General features: G+C 34.6%; 1 protein-coding gene across 4 annotated transcripts in view; it reads right to left on the bottom strand.

Moving 5' to 3' along the window:
• The window catches only part of LOC136028525 (PDZ domain-containing RING finger protein 4-like), a 126962-nt gene that overhangs the window by 57796 nt on the left and 46106 nt on the right, over positions 1-23060 (bottom strand). For 3 of the 4 annotated variants that reach the window (XM_065706372.1, XM_065706382.1, XM_065706377.1), the window contains one exon: positions 19622-19791. In XM_065706372.1, coding sequence (XP_065562444.1) covers positions 19622-19791 — 170 coding nt within the window. Of the gene's footprint in view, positions 1-13884; positions 13943-19621; positions 19792-23060 lie in introns of those variants that run through there. The other variant, XM_065706386.1, reaches the window with a different exon arrangement.

Below are 23060 nucleotides of genomic sequence, written 5' to 3'. Positions count from 1 at the left end.
ATTCTTTTTTTTCTCTTCAAATACAAATTTAGCACACCGATAACAAAAGTATCGACCTAGAGCCACAACTAGCACTAGCGGCGTAACTAACACGAGTTGCACCCAGGGTAAACTCAGAAAGTCCCGCCCCCTTTCCAAATTCAATCAACAACCTTCGCCGCTCGTTACTTTTCAACCTTGAAATCATTTTGTCATATAGATAAGAACAAGAGCTAAGAGCTCATATGGCACTTGTGACGAGGCAAGAACAGCTAAGAGCCAAGAGCTCATATGGTATGGGCTCTAACAAAATTCTAAGAATCAATAGATTGATTTCAAAGGAAAATCAGAGGCTTAATGCCGGTCAGGATTTGAAATAAGAGCTCTGAGTCACGAGGTCCTTCTAAATATCAAAATTCATTAAGATCCGATCACCCACTCGTACGTTATAAATACCTAATTTTTTCTAATTTTTCCTCTCCCATTAGGCCCCCAGATGATCGAATCTGGGAAAACGACTTTATCAAGTCAATTTGTGCAGCTCCCTGACACGCCTACTAATTTTCATCGTCCTAGCACGTCCAGAAGCACCAAACTCGCCAAATCCCTGAAACCCTCCCCCCAACTGCCCAAAGAGAGCGAATCCAGTACGATTACGTCAATCACGTATCAAGGACATTTGCTTATTCTATCCACCAAGCTTCATCCCGATTCCTCCTCTCCAAGTGTTTTCCAATATTTCCCCCTCCAGCTCCCCCAATGTCACAGGATCTAGTCGGAATTTAAAATTAGAGATTTAAAGCACAAGATCCTTCTAAATATCAAATTTCATTAAGATCTGGTCACCCTTTCGTAAGTTAAAAATACCTCAATTTTCAAAATTACTTCCCCCCCCCAACTCCACCAAAGAGAGCAGATCCGGTCCGGTTATGTCAGTCACGTATCTTAGACAGGTTTTTATTCTTCCCATCCGGTTTCATCCTGATCTCTCCGTTTTAAGTATTTTCTAAGATTTCCAGTTTAACAGGTTAACACGATATCCTTCTAAATATTAAATTTCATTGAGATCCGATCACCCGTTCGTAAGTTAAAAATACCTCATTTTTTCTAATTTTTCAGAATTTGCTATATGTCACTTGTTTAATATCAAGTGCCATAAAAACATATGCACATCAACAAAGAACTGAACATTGTATGAAATGACGAGCAATGATGATAAGAGTAGTGCGCCTTTACTGAACAAGTTTATTATTGAAAGCTTATTCTCTATCAGGCCAAATATTAAATGCCATCACAAAAGATAGTTATTTCATGTCTCTTCAGAGCCGACCTTTATAATATCCTCAAAGAAATGTATGTGGTCACCTTTTAATCTACAAAGACTAGGAAGATTTCATTCCACTGAAAACAGTCTTAGTCTCAAAATTTACCAAATATTATTGAAGCTTATGCCAGAGGATTCTATTCGAAATTCGATGGCGAATCCTATAATTTGATATAGAGATCGTTTAAATGAGGGGCCTCACCCCAGCCTTTGATAAACTTGCTGTCCTCTCGCTCAAACAGAAGGTCGTGCCCTAAGGTTTTGAAACCAAAGGTTTACGTGGGGCATTTTCCCTGTTGTAAATGATTTTATATTCAATTACTTACTTTATTTCAATTACTTACTTTATTACTTATGGTTTCCCACAGAGGTCCAAAATAACTTCGGTGTATCTTTAAACAATTTTAGCTTGAGCTATGTTTTACCGTCAAAAGTACAGGCATATATGACCCAGAGGTATGACAAAACTAGTGACTTGATCAAATACAAAGAGTTTAGTTAGTGAAGTGAACGAAACACAATGGGTGATCGTTAGTGGTTTGATCAGATTCCTAGGATATTAGTCAAATCAAGGTTTTATTATATCACTGATACACTTTCACAGCCCCATTCACAACGAGAATATGAGATCATGGTTGCAGCGATACCTGCAACCAGGTAAAGAGCAAACCACGGCCTATAGTAATCAAAAATTTTAAAAATGCGTTTAAAAAAACTGCCATCATTTTTATGAGAAAAAATTACCATTTATAGTTAACTGTTATTTTGAGAACATATCTACAGGAATTTGGAACGAGTCTGAAACCTCCCAAAAATCTTCAAAATCTCCCATATGTAATCCCTATTTTAACGAAAACTCATTTAACGTCTTTAATTTCATTGCCTTGAAATTTGTTGTTTGTTGTAAGGTCTTTGTGTAAGGTTTCTTGTGTATATTGCTAAAACCTAAAAACGGGCAAAAGCTAATAAAAAAAAACTTTTGATTGAAGTAAAAAGGAGAGTTGAAACTTAATACGAACACAATTTGAAGAACGAGCACTTTATGCAACATCTATGAGCAATGGGCCTGCTGGTTCAGATAGACTGACTCGTAAAATTCACATAAATTTGTAGAGCGCTTTACTGGGAACTGATCTTACTTGAAGTTTTGGGAGACTTAAAATTGTTTACTAAAACTTACTCATTTCAATTCTGGTGAAAGACTATTGAGAGCCTTATAAATTAGTCTTTTTTTTTCTACAGGGAATTTAAGGACTTTTTCGCTCTTAATCGTATTTTGCTGCGTCAATTTTGAGTTTTCAGTAAAGCACAAGTTTTTCAGATTTCTACGAATTTAGAGAAACATTACGAGTCAGTATATTTGAACCAATGTTGCACATATAAGTGCATATGCCCTGAAGGAATAGTTTGAAGTTTTATCTTCACTCATTACTTCTATTATAAAAATTCCGTTCTATTTTTAAATTATTTTACTAATTTCGAGATTTAACTGGCGCTAATTTGAGCCCACAGAATTTTTCAAGTAAAACTTCAGTGTGAATGCAAAATTATACTCCAAAGTAATATATGCTAATCCAGTCCTTTGTTTAAGGATGCGTAAATGCATAGCCAATAGCCAATAAAAAAAAAAAAAAAAAAAAAAAAAAAAACGGCAGCATCGGTAGTGGAAAGAGAATGAAACAACTTTTCTTTTATTTTTTATAATATGGTTTCAACTTCTCCACCGATTTACGCTCTAATATCATTTTTTACTCATAAAAATCACAAAATGAAGATTTCTGTAGAGCCCGAAGCTAGTCAATATCGTTTTTTATGTCAAAAAGTAAGTCTCTATTCAATCTCATACAAAAGAGAAGCGCATCAAAAGTATTGCATTATATAGTTATTCTTTAATCTCCAAATTGTTGGATCTCCAAATATTATCTGGAGATCAAAATATCAAAATAATCTCCAAATATTATCCGAATTTAATCTCGTTTACTATTCTTTAATCTTTAATATTCTCCAAAAAAGGACCAAGCTGTGCAAACATTGGAAAATTAAATGCAGATAGAAAAAATTTTGAATTACTTTGAAACTTCCACAAGATACTGCAGCTTTCAAACCGTTGATTATTACCATTGATTATAACCACTGATTATACCAGCGGACGTTGTGTGGTTCCTAAATACAATCTCATAAGAAACAAACGCTTTACGCATAAGAATCTAGTCGAATTCCTAAAACAAGGAGATCGATCAAACGGTTCGTGGTACTCAATACACAGAGGTAATATAAGAGGTAAACAGAGGTAATATAACAGTTACTACATACTGTAGTAAGGAGCACCCCGGCTAAATATCAACAGAAACTCTAAAAAATGGAATTTTGATAGCAATAGTTCCATCAAAAGAATCGTATTTTAATACTAATTTTAAATATATAAGTTTCATCAAGTTTAGTGTAACCCATCAAGAGTTAAAGGCCTGAGAAAATTTGCTTTATTTTAGAAAATAGGAGGGAACACCCCCTAAAAGTCATAGAACCTTAAAGAAAATCACATATTCATATTCAGCGTATCAGAGAACCCCCCTGTAGAATTGTCAAGCTCCTATCTAAAAAATCTGGATATTGGTATTTTTTGCTAGAAGACCGATCACGAGTGCGTCTTTATTTATTTTTGTTTTTTTATTATTATTTTTTTTTCCAGGGGTGATCGTATCGACCCAGTGGTCCTAGAATTTTGCAAGAGGGCTCATTCTAACGGGAATTAAAAGTTCTAGTGCCCTTTTTAAGTGACCGAAAATTGGAGGGCGTCTATGCCCCCTCCCTAGCTCATTTTTTCCGCAATGTCACCGAATCAAAATTCTGAGATAGCCATTTTATTCATCATAGTCGAAAAACTTAATAACTATGTCTTTGGGGACGACTTACTCTCCCACAGTCCCCGTGGGAGGGGCTACAAGTTACAAACTTTGACCAGTGTTTACGTTTAGTAATGGTTATTGAAGTGTACAGACGTTTTAAGGGGATTTTCTGGTTTTTTGAGGGGAGTTACATGAGAGGATCTTTCTATGGGGGAATTTGCCATGGCGGAAGAGAATTTCAATGAAGGGAGCGCAGGATTTTCTAGCATTATTTAAAAAACAATGAAAAAATATATATGAGAAGTTTTTTCAACTGAAAGTAAAGAGCAGCATTAAAACTTAAAACGAACAGAAATTATTACGCATAACAGCGGTTCACCTCCTCGTAATACCTCGCTCTTTACGCTAAAGTATTTTTAGTAATTTCAACTATTTATTCTACGGCCTTTGTGATTCAGGGATCATTCTTAAGGAATTGGGACAAAATTTAAGCTTTAGTGTAAAGAGCGAGGCATTGACGAGGGGATGAACCCCCTCGTATACGTAATAAAAACATACGAATATAGAAGTTCGTTACGTAAGATAATTCGTAAGTTATGTATTTTTTACTAATGAAAACGTTCGTAAAATATTAAAAGTACTATTTGCCTTTTTAAGTAATCCAAAAATTTGAGGGCGACTAGGCCTCCTCCCTCGCTCCTTTTTTCTCAAAATCTTCCGATTAATGAGAAAGCCATTTAGCCAAATTAATATGTATTAATATGCCATTAACCATTAACAAAATTAATATGTAAATTTCGTTTTAATTATTTATGTGCGGAGAGCCAAAATCAAAACATGCATTAATTCAAAAACGTTCAGAAATTTAATAAAAAACATTTTTTTTTTCACTGGAAGTAAGGAGCGACATTAAAACTAAAATTAAACAGAAATTACTCGGTGTATGTAAGGGTATTTTCCTCATCAACGCCCCGCTTTTTACACTAAAGTAATTTACTGTTTTAAAAAACAGAGTTAAAAGAAAGAGTCAGACTTTAGCGTAAAGAGCGGGGCGTTAAGGAGGAAGATCCCCTTACATATACGGAGTAATTTCTGTTAGTTTTAATGTCGCTCCTTACTTCAAGTTAAAAAAAACTTAAACTTTTTATTTAATCATTATTACAGACAACATTTTTAACAAGACACTAAAGCTCCCCAATCTTGTTATGAATTTATAAACGGTAGAAATGCGTTGTAGGTGGAATCATTGATTGCAATATCAAATATACATCTATATATATATATATATATATATATATATATATATATATATATAGTATATCGATATATAATAACAAGCATAACGAGTGAGAAATATGTTTCATTGCTCCTTATGTCCGCTCCTGTCAGTGCCTCTGAGGTACATGAATTGACCTAGTACTTGACCCCTTAAAACAAATCAGACCCCGGATCATTCAATTGGAAAATTATTTGCCATTCAGCTCATCTGAGCCTCTGGTCAAATATATTAAAGTTGTATCTAGAAAGCGAAACACAATATTTGACCAAGCGGCACGAAAAAAACCACTTAGATAATGATAAAAAATAATTATAATGAACATTTATTACAGGGACATTTCGGCTAAAGCGGTAAGTATGCCAAAGCAATATTTGCTTTATGTGCCTTTCGTACGTTTTTAAAACGCCCAGGCGTTTTTACACGAAAGGAAACCATTTATTAATAACACAAAACATATATATATATATATATATATATATATATATATATATATATATATATATATATATATATATATATACGTATAATTTATGTGTGACCCACTACAGAAACAGGACAAGCGGAGAGACAAAAGAAAAGAAAAAACATGGAATGTAAATAAACATTCCTTAAGACAAAAACAACAAAAGCAAATGCATAAAAACAATTCAAGCTTTTCTTTTAACTTTGGATCGGACTTTTTATAAGACATCAAAATATCAATATTGGTTTTTCCGCAATAAAAAAAAAAAAACTATTTAAGGCTTATCGATATTTTTATTGCAAATCTTAGTCTAATATTACAAGTGTAGAATTCAGGAGTCAAATCCTATTAAGTATTAACAGTTACAGTTACTGTTAACTATTAACAGTTGTAATATTCCTGAAGTTCCAACTTAATAAATGAGTTGAAAACTCTGATATATAAACTTAAAAATAAATCGAAAGTAGCTTATATTAGACGTCACATAAAGCAAGCAGAAATTGCCACGAACGAAGAAATTCAACCCGAAACGAACAGAAATAAAAATAAATTATGAAGGAAAACTTAGAATTTACATGGATTACCATAAATAAGGGTAATTTTACATACCCTCAATACCAATCCCCAATACAGAAAAAGGCTATATTGCCATTCTTCCTTTACCGAATTAATCTAAAAAAAAACATTTCGAAAAAACTTGAAAAACTTGAAGAACGAACCGAAATTAATGTTAAAAAGAGGAATAAAATTATTTGGGATTTCCCCAAATATCTTGCACAAACAGAGCGGCAAAAACTATTGGGCTCAGAGGCGTCAAAGCTTTAAATACGGCCTGTGTGAAACGAAATCTTGAGCTGGTGAGCTTTCAGCAAATAATATCATTATATATCCAACATTCAGTTAAATTTACTAGTTCTTGCTAAAACTGTTAATTTATTTTGGAATAAAAAAATATTTTGAAATGGGGAATTTTGAAAAAATTTGAAACTTTGGCAATCAAAATCGAACAGAATATAATTAAAAAAAAAACTTTCCGAAAAAGAAGTTTTCTAAATAAAAGTAAAGGTCATATTATATTTAAGATCAGAAGAAATGGAAACCTACAAAAACTGAAACTCAGACAAACCAGAAATCAAACAGTTCGTGGTAACGAACTGTAGTAAGGAGCGACCCGACTCAATAGTAAACGAAACCCTAAAAATCGGAATTTTGATGCTAAAAGATACATCAAAAGAATCGGATTTTCATGCTGATTTTAAATATATTAGTTTCATCAAATTTCGTCTTTGTCATCAAAAGTTAAGAGCCCGAGAAAATTTACCTTATTTTGGAAAATAGGGGTAAACACCCCCTAAAAGTCATAGAATCTTAACGAAAATCACATCATCATATTCAACGTAACAGAGAACCCTTTAGCAAAAGTTTCAAGCTACTATCTACAAAAATGTGGAATTTCGCATTTTTTGCCAGAAGACAGATCACGGGTGCGTGTTAATTTTTTTTCTTTCTTTCTTTTTCCCAGGGGTCATCGTATCGACCAATTGGTCATAGAATGTCTCAAGAGGGCTCATTCAAATGGAAATAAAAAGTTCTAGTACCCTTTTAAGTGACCAAAAAATTGGAGGGCAACTAGGCCCCCCTCCCACGCTCATTTTTTTCCAAAAGTCAACAGATCAAAGTTTTGATGTACCCATTTTGTTCCGAATAATTGAAAACCATAATAACTATGTCTTTGGGGATGACATACTCCCCCACGGTCCCTGGGGGAGGGGCTGCCAGTTACAAACTTTCACTAGTGTTTACATACAGTAATGGTTATTGGGAAGTGTATAGACGTTTTCAGGTGGATTCTTTTGGTTTGGGGGGTTGGGTTGAAAGGAGGGGGCTATGTGGGGGTTCTTTCCTTGGAGGAATATGTCAAGGGGAAAGAGAAACTCAATAAAAAGGGCGCAGGATTTTCTAGCATTACTATAAAAAAACAATGAAAAAATAAACATGGAAAAGTTTTTTCAATTGAAAGTAACGAGTAGCATTTAAACTTAAAACGAACAGAGATTATTAAGCATATGAGGGGCTCTAAAAATACTTTAGCATAAAGAGCGAGGTATTTAGGAGGAGATAAATACATCGCTCTTTATGCTAAAGTATTTTTAGTAATTTCAACTACTTATTCTACGGCCTTTCTGATTCAGGGGTCATTCTTAAAGAATTGGGACAAAACTTAAGATTTAGTATAAAGAGCGAGGTATTAACGAGGGGACAAACCCCCTCATATACATAATAAAAATATAAGAATATAAAAGTTTGTTACGTAAGTTAATTCTTAAGTTACGTATATTTTTTACTAATAAAAACGTTCGTTAAAAATTAAAAGTTATAGTTGCCTTTTTAAGTAACCGAAAAATTGGAGGGCAACTGCGCCTCCTTCCCCACCCCTCTTTTCTCAAAATCGTCTGATCAAAATTGAGCAACACTTTGGTTTTGTTTCTTCGCTATCGATAAGCAATCACATGATCAAAGGCTATTCCTCAGCGTTGAAAAAAAACAACAACAAAACAGTATCGAAAGAAGGGACTAAATTGACTTTGCAGCCAGTTGAACTTTCTCCTTTTCAATCGTAGACCTCGTGACGGATGAAAACTGGGAACAATATCTTATATAATCTAGTTGGTATTATAAAGCTATCCCTAACTTTTCAGAATCAAAATACCATAGATGACATTCTATTAATTATTACAAAAACTATCTCATTGTTTTACATTCTCATTTATGCTTATTTCTTCACTATCGATTAAACGATGAAGTTGTCAGCCTGTCGAAGTTTTTAAAACGGTGTGTTCAAACAAGAACGCAATCAGACATCACATGACCAAAGGCTATTCCTCATTGTTGAAAAAACAACAACTACAAAATAATACCGAAAGAAGGGACTAAATTGACTTTGCAGCCAGTTGAACTTTATCCTTTTCAATCGTAGACATCGTGACGGATGAAAACTTGGAACAATATCTTATATAATCTAGTTGGTATTATAAAGCTATGCGTAACTTTTCAGGATTAAAATGCCATAGGTGACACTAATTATTACGAAACTACCTCATTGTTTTACGCTATCGTTTGTACCCGTTGCGTTAACACTTAATTCTGTCAGATTTAAAGAGATCGAATACAATGTGCACCAATTTACACAAATTTCTAGCCCAAAGTGAACGGAGTCTTACTTATAAGTCCCTCTTCCGTGATTGACATCAAGTTCACCGAAACAAATAAATGGGTACACCAACTAGCAAAAGTTACAAACCACTCATCTCTGAAGAAGATTGTAGCCCAACAGCCGATTATTACTTACAAGTCCCCTACATGTCTTACCACTGGAACCAAATTGGTTTAACCATCAAATACACCGGAAACAAATAATAGGTACACCAACTAGCAAAAGTGGCAAAACCCTCATTTTCGAAGATGATTATGAGCTAACAGCCGTTTCTCGCCCAAAGTGAGCCGATTTTTACTTATAAGTCCCTCTCCCGGGATAGGCATCAAGTTCACCGGTGGTGTTGGTACACCAACTAGCAAAAGTTGCTAGCCCCTCATTGCCGAAGGTGATTATTACCTAACAGCCGACTTTTGCTTACAACTCCTCTATAAGTCTCACAATTTGTATTGGCCTAGATTTCGTTTCAGTGTTTACCTTACTACTGAAGTTGTCAACCCCTTGAAATTTTCAAACTGGTATATCTCATGAAGGAATTTTTGTACCAAAAAATGGATGTCATATACTTTGATCAGCTCATCAAGAGCTATCGATTGCCGTCGAAAAAAAATTCTATCCGTCTTAGTTCAAAAGTTGATTTATTTTTGTCGTAGGCCAACTTTCTAACGTCACCACTTAGAAAGGAGCAAAGGATAAGCTCCAATTTCTTTAGCAATGAAAGAACTTTTAAAGTTTATTAGGCACATCTGATACCATTTCTCTACTGCAATCCCAAGTCCGAAAAACCGAATGATAAACTCAGCTGAAATCACGAACAGAAATGGGTAGAAACAATAGATGGCACCACTTTCGGACCCGTGGGAAAATGCCACATTTTTGTTTCTGTAAATTTTTCTATTTATCACTCAAAGAAGATATATCTGCTATGGGGCCGGGTAACTACGGCATATTTTTAACACTTATAGATTTTAGTCCATCTTCAATTTGAAAGTGGTGCCTGCCTGCTTGCCTGCTAGAACAGAGCTTTCCACTCGAAAGCATTAGCATGGATGAAACGAAAGCTTTGCACAACTTCAGATACTCGTCTCTGACGTAGGCTATATAACTCTACTTCACTTCGCACACTATAGGTTCTGGCTCGTGGACAAGCAAAAACCATCCTTTTTGGCCTCAGGCAAGAGCTCTGCGGAGCTTTCCAAAATGTTGTCATATTCATCAATCCGGCCTGAGGACCACACTTTGCGTGAAAACCACACAGGTTAGACCCTTACCAGTTTCCAGGAATAAGCTGAGATCGGCGGCACAGGAAAAAAAGACAAAAAAAAAAAACGGACAAAACCAAAGTGTTGCTCTCGCAACACAATTAAATAAACAATCATAGCAAACAAACAAACAATAGTTACTAATATAAATGAGTAAATACATCTTAAAACGAGTAAAACTTCTATTGAATATGCAAATCCAGCTTGAAAAGAACAAAAATCTCTACAAAGAAGTTTGGGTTATGCTTCCCTCTTTCACTGTAAAAGTCTAAAACCTACTGCGTCATTGGCGCTTTACTGAAAACTATATGTGTCTTGAGCATTCTTGAAAAGTACAAATAAAATCAAATTGAATGTTTGATATATAATGCGATTAATTGCTGAAAGATCATCAGTTCAAGATTTTATTTCACTGTAATTTTATTATCATTTTCAAAGCTGCAATAACTGGAAAAGAAAACATTTGTAATATAATTCGTTTTCAGTGAAGCACCAATGAAGTAGTATGCTTTAGACTTTTTCATTTAGGGAAGGGGGCAGTATCCAAACTCTTGTTTGTAGTGAAGCTATATTTGTCTTGAACAGTCTTGGAAAGAGCTAATAAAATAAAACTAATATATAATGATATTAATTGCTGAAAGCTCATCAGTTCAAAATTTAATTTTACTGTAATTGTTATGTTTATTTCCAATGTTGTAATAAGTAAATGGAAAATATTTATAATATAATTCATTTTCAGTAAAGCGTCAATGACGCAGTAGGTTTTAGACTTTTAAAGTGAAAGAAGGAGGGAATATCTAAACTCTTGTTTTTAGTAATTTTTGTTAGTTTCAAGCTTGATTTGCGTATTTAAGTTCCACGCGTTTTAAGATTTATATATTCATTTACACTATTTCCTATTGTATATTTGTTTGCTAAGATTGTTATTTCTTTTCGTTTTGGGTTTCATTTATACTTCAATAGCAAAACATTTTTTTATTTTAGGCTTTATTTGCAGATTCAATTTAAGCTTTACTGGTTTTAAGATTTATTTATTCATTTATATTAGCACCTCTTTTATGTTGTTTTTTTTTGCTATTTTATTTCTGTTCGTTTTGGGTTTTATATATTTTTAATAGTAATTTCTGGTCGTTTTTAGTTTGAATTTTAATAATTACGTGTATCTGCTGATCTTAAATTTAATATGGCCTTTACTTTTCTTCGAAAAACTTCTTTCTCGGAAAGTTTTCAAAACTAATTTTCGTTCGTTTTTGCTTGAAAAAATTTTCCAGTTTTTAAAAAATTCCTTATTCCAAAATCAAGTTCTTTTTCAATATCAAAGTAACAAAGGATCAAAGTAAAGAAAACATCAAAGTAAACAAAGTATCAAAGTAAAGAAAGTATCTAAGTAACAATAAGAGGCCTGCATAACTGACAGCCCTTGCACCGCAAATGAAAGTTGGCACGTAAATCAATAAATCTGAATATCAAAGTAAACAAATTTTTATCGGATACATTTGGGAAAAAGGGCGTGGGGGGCTAGTTACCCTCCGATCACTTTTGACTCTTTAAAATGGCCACTAGAACTTTCGACTTTCAATCGAATGAGCCCCCTCCAAAGTTTATACGATGACCCCTTCCATATGAAGTGCCTCTGGGGAAAAAAACTAAAGATTGGAGACGTATGGCCTTTACTACAGGCAACGCTATAGCGTTGCCTCTGAAACAAAACATAATTTCTATATAATTTTTTTAATTAAATTAAAAGAATCAAATGCTGCTTAAGTTTCCAGGAATTCTTTTACCGATATCAACATGCTTGTAACAATCGGTTTAGCTTTAATAGTCTAATGCGTAATGCAATTTCATCATTTTTCTCCTTTTAAATCTAATCTTTTCAAATAAGTAGAACATCAATTGGTGAAATTAAACTTTCCTTTTGAGGTATTTGTTTAATTTTCACTAAAGCAAACTGACTATCCAACCTTTTGAGGGGATTTAAGAACAGAAGCACCACACTTATTCGTTTTAAAACATATGAATGTTTATTTGATGATTTTCTTAGTTTTAATATTTTTAATACCATGTTTTGGTCACTGTTTTTCTTCCTTTTAATTCATTTCCTTCAAACACGTAGAAAGAATAATAAATAAAACTCTGAATCTATTTAGTTTTTAGTAAAGCACATATGACAGCATAGCCTTTTGAGGATTCGGGGGAGGGGGGGGGCACAGAAAAAAAAATAGTTTCTTCTTTATTATTTTAAATAAAAACCATTCTTACAAAAAAAAAATATAAGAAAAAAAAAACTGTGAAAACCTTTCCCGAAAGCAGACAGCCTCAAGCTAATCTGTTGCTTGGATCTTTGCAGCACGATAAAAGTAACGTAGAACGCCAGGGTTGGGTAAGAAAGCTAATAGCGCACAGTAACAAGATACGTTTTGTTTTATCATGTTGCTTCATTATTTAATTTCATTCCAGTTTAAGAAATTTCTAAAAGAAAAAGTTAGTTTCCCCACCCCGTTGTTGAATAGTAGCTTGGGATCCATATCCGGGGATAGGAAATATCCTTTAGGGGAAAGTAGGGTTTCAGGGCCCTCCCTAAAAATTTGCAAAAACTGCAAGCCTATTAGTGTGTTTAATATGTCTAAAAACTTATTTTGGGAAATTATTTGATAACGGATACCGAACACGAAACGGTAAAAAAAAAAAGTAGCGTGGGTCTGCCCTATGTCTTCAATAACACATTTTTCTTCAAGTAGGAATGAAGAACAGTTACTTAAAAGAAAACTAGCGTTATCGTATTTTGTTCTGTATTGGCGTTAATATAATAAAAACTTAGTCTAAAATACACCTCTTAACTCATTCCAATTTTATTTCTTAACAAAAAATTATCCTGGCAACACATGAGCCAGTTTCTCACCAATTATAATTTTAAGACTTACTTAATATGTATTAGTATTACACCTATCTTACCCTATCAAACTTAAAAGAAAACTAGCGTTATCGCAATCTTTTCTGTATTGGTGTTAATATAATAAAAACTTAAACTAAAATATACCTCTTAACCCATTCCAATTTTATTTCTTATCTAAAAATTATCCTGGCAACACATGAGCCAGTTTCTCACCAATTATAATTTTAAGACTTACTTAATATGTATTAATATTTTCTAAATTTTGATAAGAAACCTCCCCATCCAAATGATGCCTATGGTGAGTGAATTAATCAAGGGTGGCAAAAGCACCTCCTAAAAGGTCCAAATTTTTTGATAATTGATTTTCAAAACACCGAAAATTTTTCAGTAAAAAAAGAGCAAAAATTCGATTCTGGATTTCATTTGACCCGTAATGTTCAAATTTCTTTCAAAATGGTTTAAAAATAGACTTTTTAAGCCGGCTTCCTGTAAAAACTAAATCTAGCCTTTCTGCCCGCCTCCTCCTCATCCAAAAAATGGAACAGTCTCTACATTTAATTATTAACGATGCGAACACCCGAAAAATAAGAAAAAAAATTTGAGCTTTTTAAAATCGCCTACCCTGGTATCTTTAAGACAGTAATTCATTTTCTAGCAACTCTTTCATTGATCAAAGAAATGACTGGCTAGTTTGCAAAGCGTAGAAACTCAAATCACTTAAAACCTTGCCAACGGGTCCGTCTTTTGAAGTGTTTTGGCCATCTAAATAATTGGAAGAATTTCTTCAATTAAGGAGCATAAGAAGTAACATGACTTTAATTATAGGATATTTTCAGAAGACAAAGAAAGGAAACAATTAAGGTTTTGTTACTGGCACGCGTCGCCACAAGGTTAGGGCTGACCGACCACAAGCACAAAAATCATGATTTTCTAACAGCGGACGTGCGCGGTTTTTTGTGGCATCGGTAATGACGACCTCAGGAAATTAAAGGTGATAGTCAAGATAGTAATTGTAGTCGTGTTTGAAAGAACGGCATCCGCTGGTTAATGGACGTTACCTGACGCCGGACGTAGTTTTATGAGCTAGTTAAGAGAATTTTCTGAATGTTAAATATTTGTTTTGTGATACGTTTGACTTTAGTCAGGTTTAAATACGAAGGTTTCTTATTTTATGGAATAAAATTACAGGAATTAAAAAAGGAAAAATATTAGAGCACCTAAAGCCCATTCATAAAAAGATTTTCCTAACACTAAGATTTAGCTAGCACTGATTTTTAGCCAATCAGATTTTTCGTACAATTTTCTGATTGGCGTAGTTAGCACTATGTAAATCACCGTATCACTAAAATTTTATTGTGGATAGGCCATAGATAGCACAAATTCAAACTTACAAGGAAGCGTGAAGAACGTTAATTATTCAGGTTAAACACCAATGCATTGCGTCATCTCAAACTAACCAATTCACATCAAGTGTCATGTATTAGCAAACACTTTTCCAGCGCCATGACGAAATACAAGTTCGGAGAATTTAAGTGACTCGACCCCATTGCCCCTCAGGCCCCTGTCGCGAGGAAAATGTAAAATTTAACTATAAAACGGTCAAGCACGGTAAGAAGGAGTTTCAAGCATCACAGCAAGGAATATGAAACCTTACAACAAGGTATTTCAGACATCATGGTTGGTGGTGCTTATCTTCAAAGTGGTCGTATACCTTAATAACTAGCACTAATTATGGTACAAACCATATACAGGATATAGACCTTTGTCAATACATTAATTTGGTTATAGTTGCCTATATACAAATCCTAAAAAATTTCAGTATTAATAAATTGCGACTCATATCAATGCCCCTTACTCCCCAGGGAAGTTCATATAGGTACATTTTTCGATTCCTAGAATTTACCCCCCCCCCCTGTACAAAAAATTTCCCTATTTCCAACACGTATAAGGTCGGCTATGGGGAGAAAAGTAGGATATTATCTCTTACTTCTAACTAAAATGTATATTTGTCTGGAATGCTTGTCCTAGTACATGCCATGATGACAAAAATAGAGGGATGGGACTCTTTCTCCATATAAGGATCGGATGAGGTAGAGACCCCAAAAGGAAAAACTAGAACAATTTGCCTGGCCTTGCTTTCCACTGGCTAGCTAGAACAATTTGCCTGGTCTGAGGCCCCTTTCTGGTAGACATTCTAATGATAATGACTTAAGGGCCCTCTTCCCTCCTTCTCCCCAGATGGCAGAACAGGCAAGGGCTCCCAAGAGGCGAAATTCCGACATTAGGTTTTACTCCCCATTTAAATAGGCGGAAATGCGATTGCTCCCCTCCTCCAATGTTGAATCGGTCCAAGACTTCAACAAAGTAGGTATAGTACATAGATCGCCACTCCTAACTAGGTTTGGTGGATATCTAATAAACTCTTCGAATCATTGTTTTTGTTACATGAGTTGAGAAACCCCATTTTCTTTCACCCGCAGAGTACAGAATGAAACCGGATCCCAAAAGGCATGGATGGAACATAAGCTTTTATTTTCTGCCAAGTTTTGTACATATCCGACAATCACTTCTGTTAAATTTCCTGATGAATGAAAAAAATTTGGCTTCCCACCACGGTTGGTTGAGATCCGACTGCCTATTCATTTCCACATCGGGACACTTAACAATTTAGGAGACCACTTCCCCACAAATCAGATTGGGTAAGCACCGACAAAAGGCACAGCTATGTTACTTACTTTTATTTCCGACTAAATTTGGTCGAGCTTGGAAGAAGGGGTTATCAAAGCTCAAGCTTGGTTGAAATCCATTGTTCTCTGCTAGATGCCCTGATGAAAATATAATAGGGGTTCCTTCCCCGCAGTGGTTGCACGGTTCCGCATATAAAAAATGTATAACTAGGACCCTAGTACTCACTTTCCAAAAAGTTAAGTAGGGATCATACAACCTCTTTTTCCATATATGCTATTGCCAATATTTGGGATAGACAACAGGTCAGATCAGATAAAGCCTTTTAAAGAGTACAGCTTTCAACCGAGGTTCTTTGAGATCAGACAGTATATTTTGTTTGATGTCCTGATAATAAGAGCGTAGGGAAACTGATTTACGTCTTTCAATCCTCTGCAAAGCTCAGGTCTGATTTTTATCCACAAAAGTCATAACTAAAATGCCAGTCGTTACTCCCCACCAAATTTAGTCGTGATTCGACGATCCATACATATCCCAACGAAATTTTTTAGAACAACTGATCTTCTCAGATTCATCTTTCCCATGCCAGAAGTTCCAAAGCTTCAGCTCTTGCCATTATCGTGCTTCAAGCCGAGAAAAAAGAGGAGGAAAAAACAAACAATGGAAATACAAATATTACACGCAGATATGACTGACTGAGGCGTTCAAGCGTGCTTTTTGTCAGTTCTCAACTAGGGTTGCTGCAGATAAGCAGTGTTATACCATGTACAACGGCACCTTGCACTATTGAGAAACAAATATGACGCTAGTCCTTAGCCCAGTCTAATCACTCGGCTCATAGGCTATAAGCATCTGTTGAATCTTCACCAGAAGGAATCAGGAGACTTGATTCCAAGCGAAGATCAAATAACCTCCTTATGGATACGCTTCTGGATGGATACGCAGCGCCATCAAATTGTTTTTGACTCCTTTTACGATGTTTTGAGTACTCTTCTCAGGAGTTTAATTCCTTTGGGTAGTCGTATTCCATATCTGTATTTAATGAATTAATTAATGTTGCTGTTATCGAACTTAATTTCCTTTAAACAAACCTTAAGAGATTTGATTTTTCAAACAAAAATATTTTTAAGTCAAATTTTGAGATTTCACGGCGTTTTAACGTATTTTAGCGAAAATTTTCCAGAGACAGCAATCCTGGACAAATTCTCCTCCCCCACCTGGCTCGATATTCTTTGACACTGTCGATATGATCCAGAAACAAAAGTTAAATTGGTGGCAATCAAGATGATTCTGACGCCAACCAAGCAATGAATGTCAGTACAACTATGCACTTCCTGCTGCAAAAATTTTGCTTATTGATTTTCTCTAGGGAGGGGGGATTGTCGCAGGCTCCACAAAAAAACAAGACATACGTTCCATATTGGATCATCCCTATGGCTAAATTCAAATAGAGCTAACTGACATAAAATTTGCATTCGTCACAAGTTTTATTTCCTTTTTTGCGCCATTTCATTCGATGGATAGTTAGCAAATCTTTGCTCATCGCGCTAAGTTAATTTTTTGGGGGATTAAGGAATCCAGAAGCTACATATGAAGTGTTCCCAAGAACAGGGGAAGAAAATATTCATGTTCTAATCAGAAAGGCGCATACAGATAAGTTTCGCGTCTCTTCTTTATTTCAAGCTTCCGAAATTTTTGGCCATCTGGCTTGTTTCAGTCAGCAATCACATCTTTGAAAACTACCGGTTAGGCTAATTAAAATCAACAACATTAGGATATCCTATGCGGATAACCAGGTAAAAACTATCCGAATAAATGAAGATCTAGTGCTGCAAAACCGGGTTCCGCTAAAAGCCTATTAACACAAAAGGGAAGGAAATGACCAAACATGGCTTATTTCCAGGAAATGAAAAAAAGAAGAGAAAAGGCAATCGGCAGAACAACTAAAGAGAAGAAATTTGAAAATAAATTCTCTTGTTAAAAAGACAATAGGAATCAATTTGAGAAGGAGAAGACCCCTGACACCGCTAGTCAAAACTGAGATGCAAACGCTATCTAAAGTTATTATACGATGTCCCTCGGCTGAACAAATCAACAATGCAACTTATGGCTAAACCGTGGAGGCTAAAGTTAAAGCAAGCAAGGACAGTTCTTCCATAAAAGTGATGGAGTTTCTTGTGGTTCCAAACCTGTTATTCCTATTGAAAACATCAAGGACGTGCAATCAGTCTACAGGTTTAAGTCTCCTCTAAATCTGACATAATACAAGAGCGGTTTGCTAGCATCAGTCAAGAAAAAGACCATCCACCCCCGCAGTACAGACACCTTACCCAAAAGAAGAAGCCAGATACACCCCTACCCCAACAAAAAATACGAGAATGTGAGAAAGGAAATCAGTGAATGCATAATCAGTTACCTTGTTTTGTTGCTGTCGCATCTTAGCAGCAAAAAGGACGGGCAAAAATGTCGTTTTCGTTTGACCTTTTGATCTAGTAAATTTCACCAAACAGAACCAAAATTCTACTAACAAATCTCCCACACTAGCGGCTACTAAAAAGTCCAATTTACTCTATCGCTGATTTAAATGTCGCCAAACAGAACCAAAATTCTGCTAACAGATCCCACACACAAGCGGCTTGAAACATTTAATTCATTTCTTTATCTGCCACACCTTAAGCTCAACCAAAATCAAATTTTTCTATTCCATTTTTCGAGAAATCAAGAATTTTTTCCGGAGAGAGGGTTTACAAAAAAAGCATACAAAAACACATCATAAATGTGTTTATATTCATTCTTCTCTCACCGTGGACTATTAGCTACTAAGGTGACATTCGTTCTCCAATTGTATCAGCTCTGAATAAGAGGTTATCAATATTTGAAGGGATAAGAATGAGTAGATGTGGGAAGATTGACAAGAACACTGGGGAGAGAAAACCATCAAACCCCCCAAAAAGAGCCTATTGTAAGAGAAATATTGGTTAAATCATATAAATTTGAACATTCGGACGAGACTTTGACGAGAGAGAAAAAAATCACTCTGATTGCTTCAACTTGATCTATATTAGGTCACAAAGTTATTATTATTATTTAATTTATTTATTATTATTTTTTACAAGACAACCTTGACTATTCTGTACGTCGTCTGAAACATATAGATCAGAATGACCCGTAATTCCGAAGATGTAAACACAATAACAACAAATAGTATAGATCGTACAAGATACTTCATAATATTTCCAATATTCCCTTATGAAATCTTGTCGTCAATTTTTGTTTTAATGATAAAGTATACGATTATTAAAAGATAAAACTCGTCATTTATGGTATTAGCCAGAATCCAACTTGTTATGGGTGGGCAAGGCCGTACCCGGGGAAAATTTACCTCTCCCCCCGATATATTTTTCCGACTCGTAAAAACGTAACAAATGAATATAAACAAATTTTCGATGCATTTTTAAAAGTCTTTTTTATACCCCCCCTTTCTCTAGAAGAAAAATCATGGATACATTCTAGTGGATGGAAAGGGGTTCGGGATGATTTTACGGGATTACACTAAAGCAATTATATAAGTAGAGTCAGGACTGGGAGAAAAAATACACATCTTTCAATACTACAGCGTCTGGACGCTTTAAGCAACGCCAATACCATCAGTAGAAAAAAAATAATCGCTAACCTCATAATCCATTTCTTGGTCGAATATGTCATAGATGTCCTCATCAAACCCTCCTTCCAGAGTGTTTTCAGGGCCAAATGGGTCTTTGTTGGCATAATCAGTTTTTAGGTCTATAGGCATTTCAATCCAATCTGTTTGTACGGATGTTTCAACGACCCGTAATCGTGAGTCTTAAAAACAAAATTTGCTAAAGCTGTAAAATCTCAATATAATAGTGACTATTAGATATATTTATTACAAGAAATTCTTATCACAAGCCCTTATTTAAAAAAACAACACTCAATCTTAGAAAACATTAAATAAAAAAAACAAGTTTTTTTAACTGAAAGTAAGGAGCGACATTAAAACTTAAAACGACCAGAAATTACTTCGTATATGAAAGAGGCTGCTTCCTCATCAACGCCCCGCTCTTTACGCTAAAGTTTGACTCTTTCTCTCAATTCTTCTTTTTAAAACAGTAAAAAACTTTAGCGTGAAGAGCGGGGCGTTGATGAAGAGGCAGCCTCTTTCATATACGAAGTAATTTCTGGTCGTTTTAAGTTTTAATGTCGCTCCTTACTTTCAGTTAAAAAAAAACCTGTTTTTTTATTTAATTTCTGAACGTTTTTGAATCAATGCATGTTTTGATTTTGCCTCTCCGCAGAGGAATAATTAAAACAAAATTTGCATTTTTTTTTTTTTTTTGGCTAAATGGCTTTCTCATAATTTTGATCGAAAGATTTTGAGAAAAAAAGAGCGGGGGAGGAGGCCTAGTTGCCCTCCGGTTTTTTTGGTTACTTAAAAAGGCAACTAGAATTTTTGATTTTTTACGAATATTTTTATTAGTAAAAGATTTACGTAACTTATAAATTAGCTTAAGTAAAGAACTTTTGTATTCTCATATTTTTATTACATATATGAGGGGGTTCCCCCCTTGTCAGATCCTCGCTCTTTACATTAAAGCTTAAATTTTGTCCCAATTCATTAAGAATGACCCCAGAATCACAAAAGCTGTAGAATAAATAGTTGAAATTACTAAAAATACTTTAGCGTAAAGAGCGAGGTATTAGGAGGAGGTGAGCCCCTCAAATGGGTAATAATTTCTGTTTGTTTTAAGTTTTAATGCTGCTCCTTACTTCCAGCTGAAAGAACTTTTTCATATTTATTTTTTCATTTTTTTTAAATAATGCTAGTATCGATGGAGTGCAACTCCATCGATGGAGTTGCAAGAATGCAACTATCGATGGAAAGTTCCCCCAGCATATCCCCCTCTTCTCAACCCCTCCCCCAACCAGAAAAATCCTCCTGAAAACGCCTGTACACTTCCCAATAACCATTACTATATGTAAGCACTGGTCAAAGTTTGTAACTTGTTGCCCCTCCCACGGGGACTGTGGGGGAGTAAGTCGTCCCCAAAGACATAGTTATAAGGTTTTTCGACTCTATTAGACTAAAAGACTAAACTAATTTTTAGAAATAAAAAAGAATCATAAAAATAAAAAAAAAACGGCATAAAAAAGAATTCCTTCAAGTATGAGCACTTTGAGCAATAATAGCGGTATTTGAAACCTTGGGGGATGAGCCCAAGGGTCTTACTTTGGATTTGGGTCGGAAGCTGATACTGTCAAGAATTGATAATAAGGCTCACTTTCTAATGCCAGAATATAATTATGTTTTTATGCTACTAATTTAAAACAAACTTTTTCCACAAGAAAAGTTTTTAAAAGAAACGTAAAGAATTACATTAAGCCAAGAATGAGCAAAAATAATCGTCAATAAAGTCAAATAATCGTCAAAGCATAAAACTACCACAAATCGCTATCAATAAACAAATGAAACTCAAAAGGAGCAGAAATTACAATGAATAGCCGAGTCAAACTGAAAACGAGCAAAAATTAACATGAGTAGGACTGACAACCCACAATGCCTTCTCAAGACCAGAACAAAATTTGCACTTTACTGAAAAAAAAAACAAAAAACATAAAACAAATGACCGTGAATTGTCAGTTAAATTGATATATACTGACATTTTTCTTCGTTAAGGTTTTGAAAGTTTTTCATTTATGAAAGTAAGAAAGGTGACAGCATTTCGAGCGTATTTTGTATTTAATAAAGCTTGAATTGCGTTCTGGTCTTGAGAAGTCTTGATATATACATAGGCCTATATATATATATATATATATATATATATATATATACATATATCATATATATATATATATATATATATATATATATATATATATATATATCAGATTCAGCGTATCAGAGAACCATACTGTAAAGATTTCAAGCTCCTGTCTGCAAAAATGTGGGATTTTGCATTTTTGTCCAGAAAAAAAACAAATAGATCACAGGTGCGTGTTTACTAGTTTGTTGGTTTTGTTTGTTTGTTTTTTCTTCTTCCCAGGAGTGATCGCATCGACCCATTGGTCCTAGAATGTCGCGAGAGGGCTCATTCAAACGGAAATCAAAAGTTCTATAGTCCTTTTTAAGTGACCAAACAAATTGGTGGGCACCTAGGCCCCCTTCCACGCTCATTTCCCCCAAAGCAACCGGATCAAAATTTTTAGATAACTTTTTTGTTCAGCATAATCGAAAAATCTAATAATTATGTCATTTAGGACGACTTAATCCCACAGAGTCCCCGGGAGAAGGGCTGCAAGTTATGAACTTGGCCCATCATTTATATATAGAATTGGTTATTGGAAAGTATACAGACGTTTTCAGGTGGGGGTCGGGGGGAGAAAGTTACGTGGGAGGATCTTTTCATGGAGAAATTTTTCACGGGGGAAGATAATTTTCATGAAAAGGGCACTTGATTTTTCAGATTATTTAAAAAACAATCAGAAATAAAAAAAAACAAGTTTTTCAACTGAAAGTAAGGAGCCACACTAAAACCTAAAACAAAGAGAAATTATTACGTATATGAGGGGGGTTCGTCCCGTCCTCAATACCTCACTCTTTACGCTAAAGTATTTTTAGTACTTTTAAAAGAGCTATTTATTCTAATTAAACGACCTTTGTGATTCAGGGGTTATTTTTAAAGAATTGGAACACAATCCAAACCTTAGCGTAAAGAGCGAGGTATTGATGAGGGGACGAACCCCCTCATATACAAAATAAGATTAATGCAAATATAGAAGTTGGTTACATAAGTTAATTCGAAAGATATGTATATTCATTACTAATAAAAACATTCGTAAATAAAATTAAAGTTTCAAGTGTCCTTTTTTAAGTAACCAAAAAATTGGAGGGCAACTAGGCCCCATTCCCGCCCTTTTTTCTCAAAATCGTTCGATCAGAATTTTGAAAATCATTTAGCCGAAAAAAGCAAAATTAATATGTAAGTTTTGTTTTTAATTATTCATATACGGTGAGCCAAAATCAAAACCTGCATTAATTGAAAAACGTTTAGAAATTAAATAGCAAATACCAAGTTTTTTTTAATGAAAGTAAG

The sequence above is a fragment of the Artemia franciscana genome, chromosome 1 (genome assembly GCF_032884065.1).
Source record: "Artemia franciscana chromosome 1, ASM3288406v1, whole genome shotgun sequence".
NCBI lineage: Eukaryota > Metazoa > Arthropoda > Branchiopoda > Anostraca > Artemiidae > Artemia > Artemia franciscana.
This window is presented reverse-complemented; position numbering and strand designations above follow the sequence as displayed.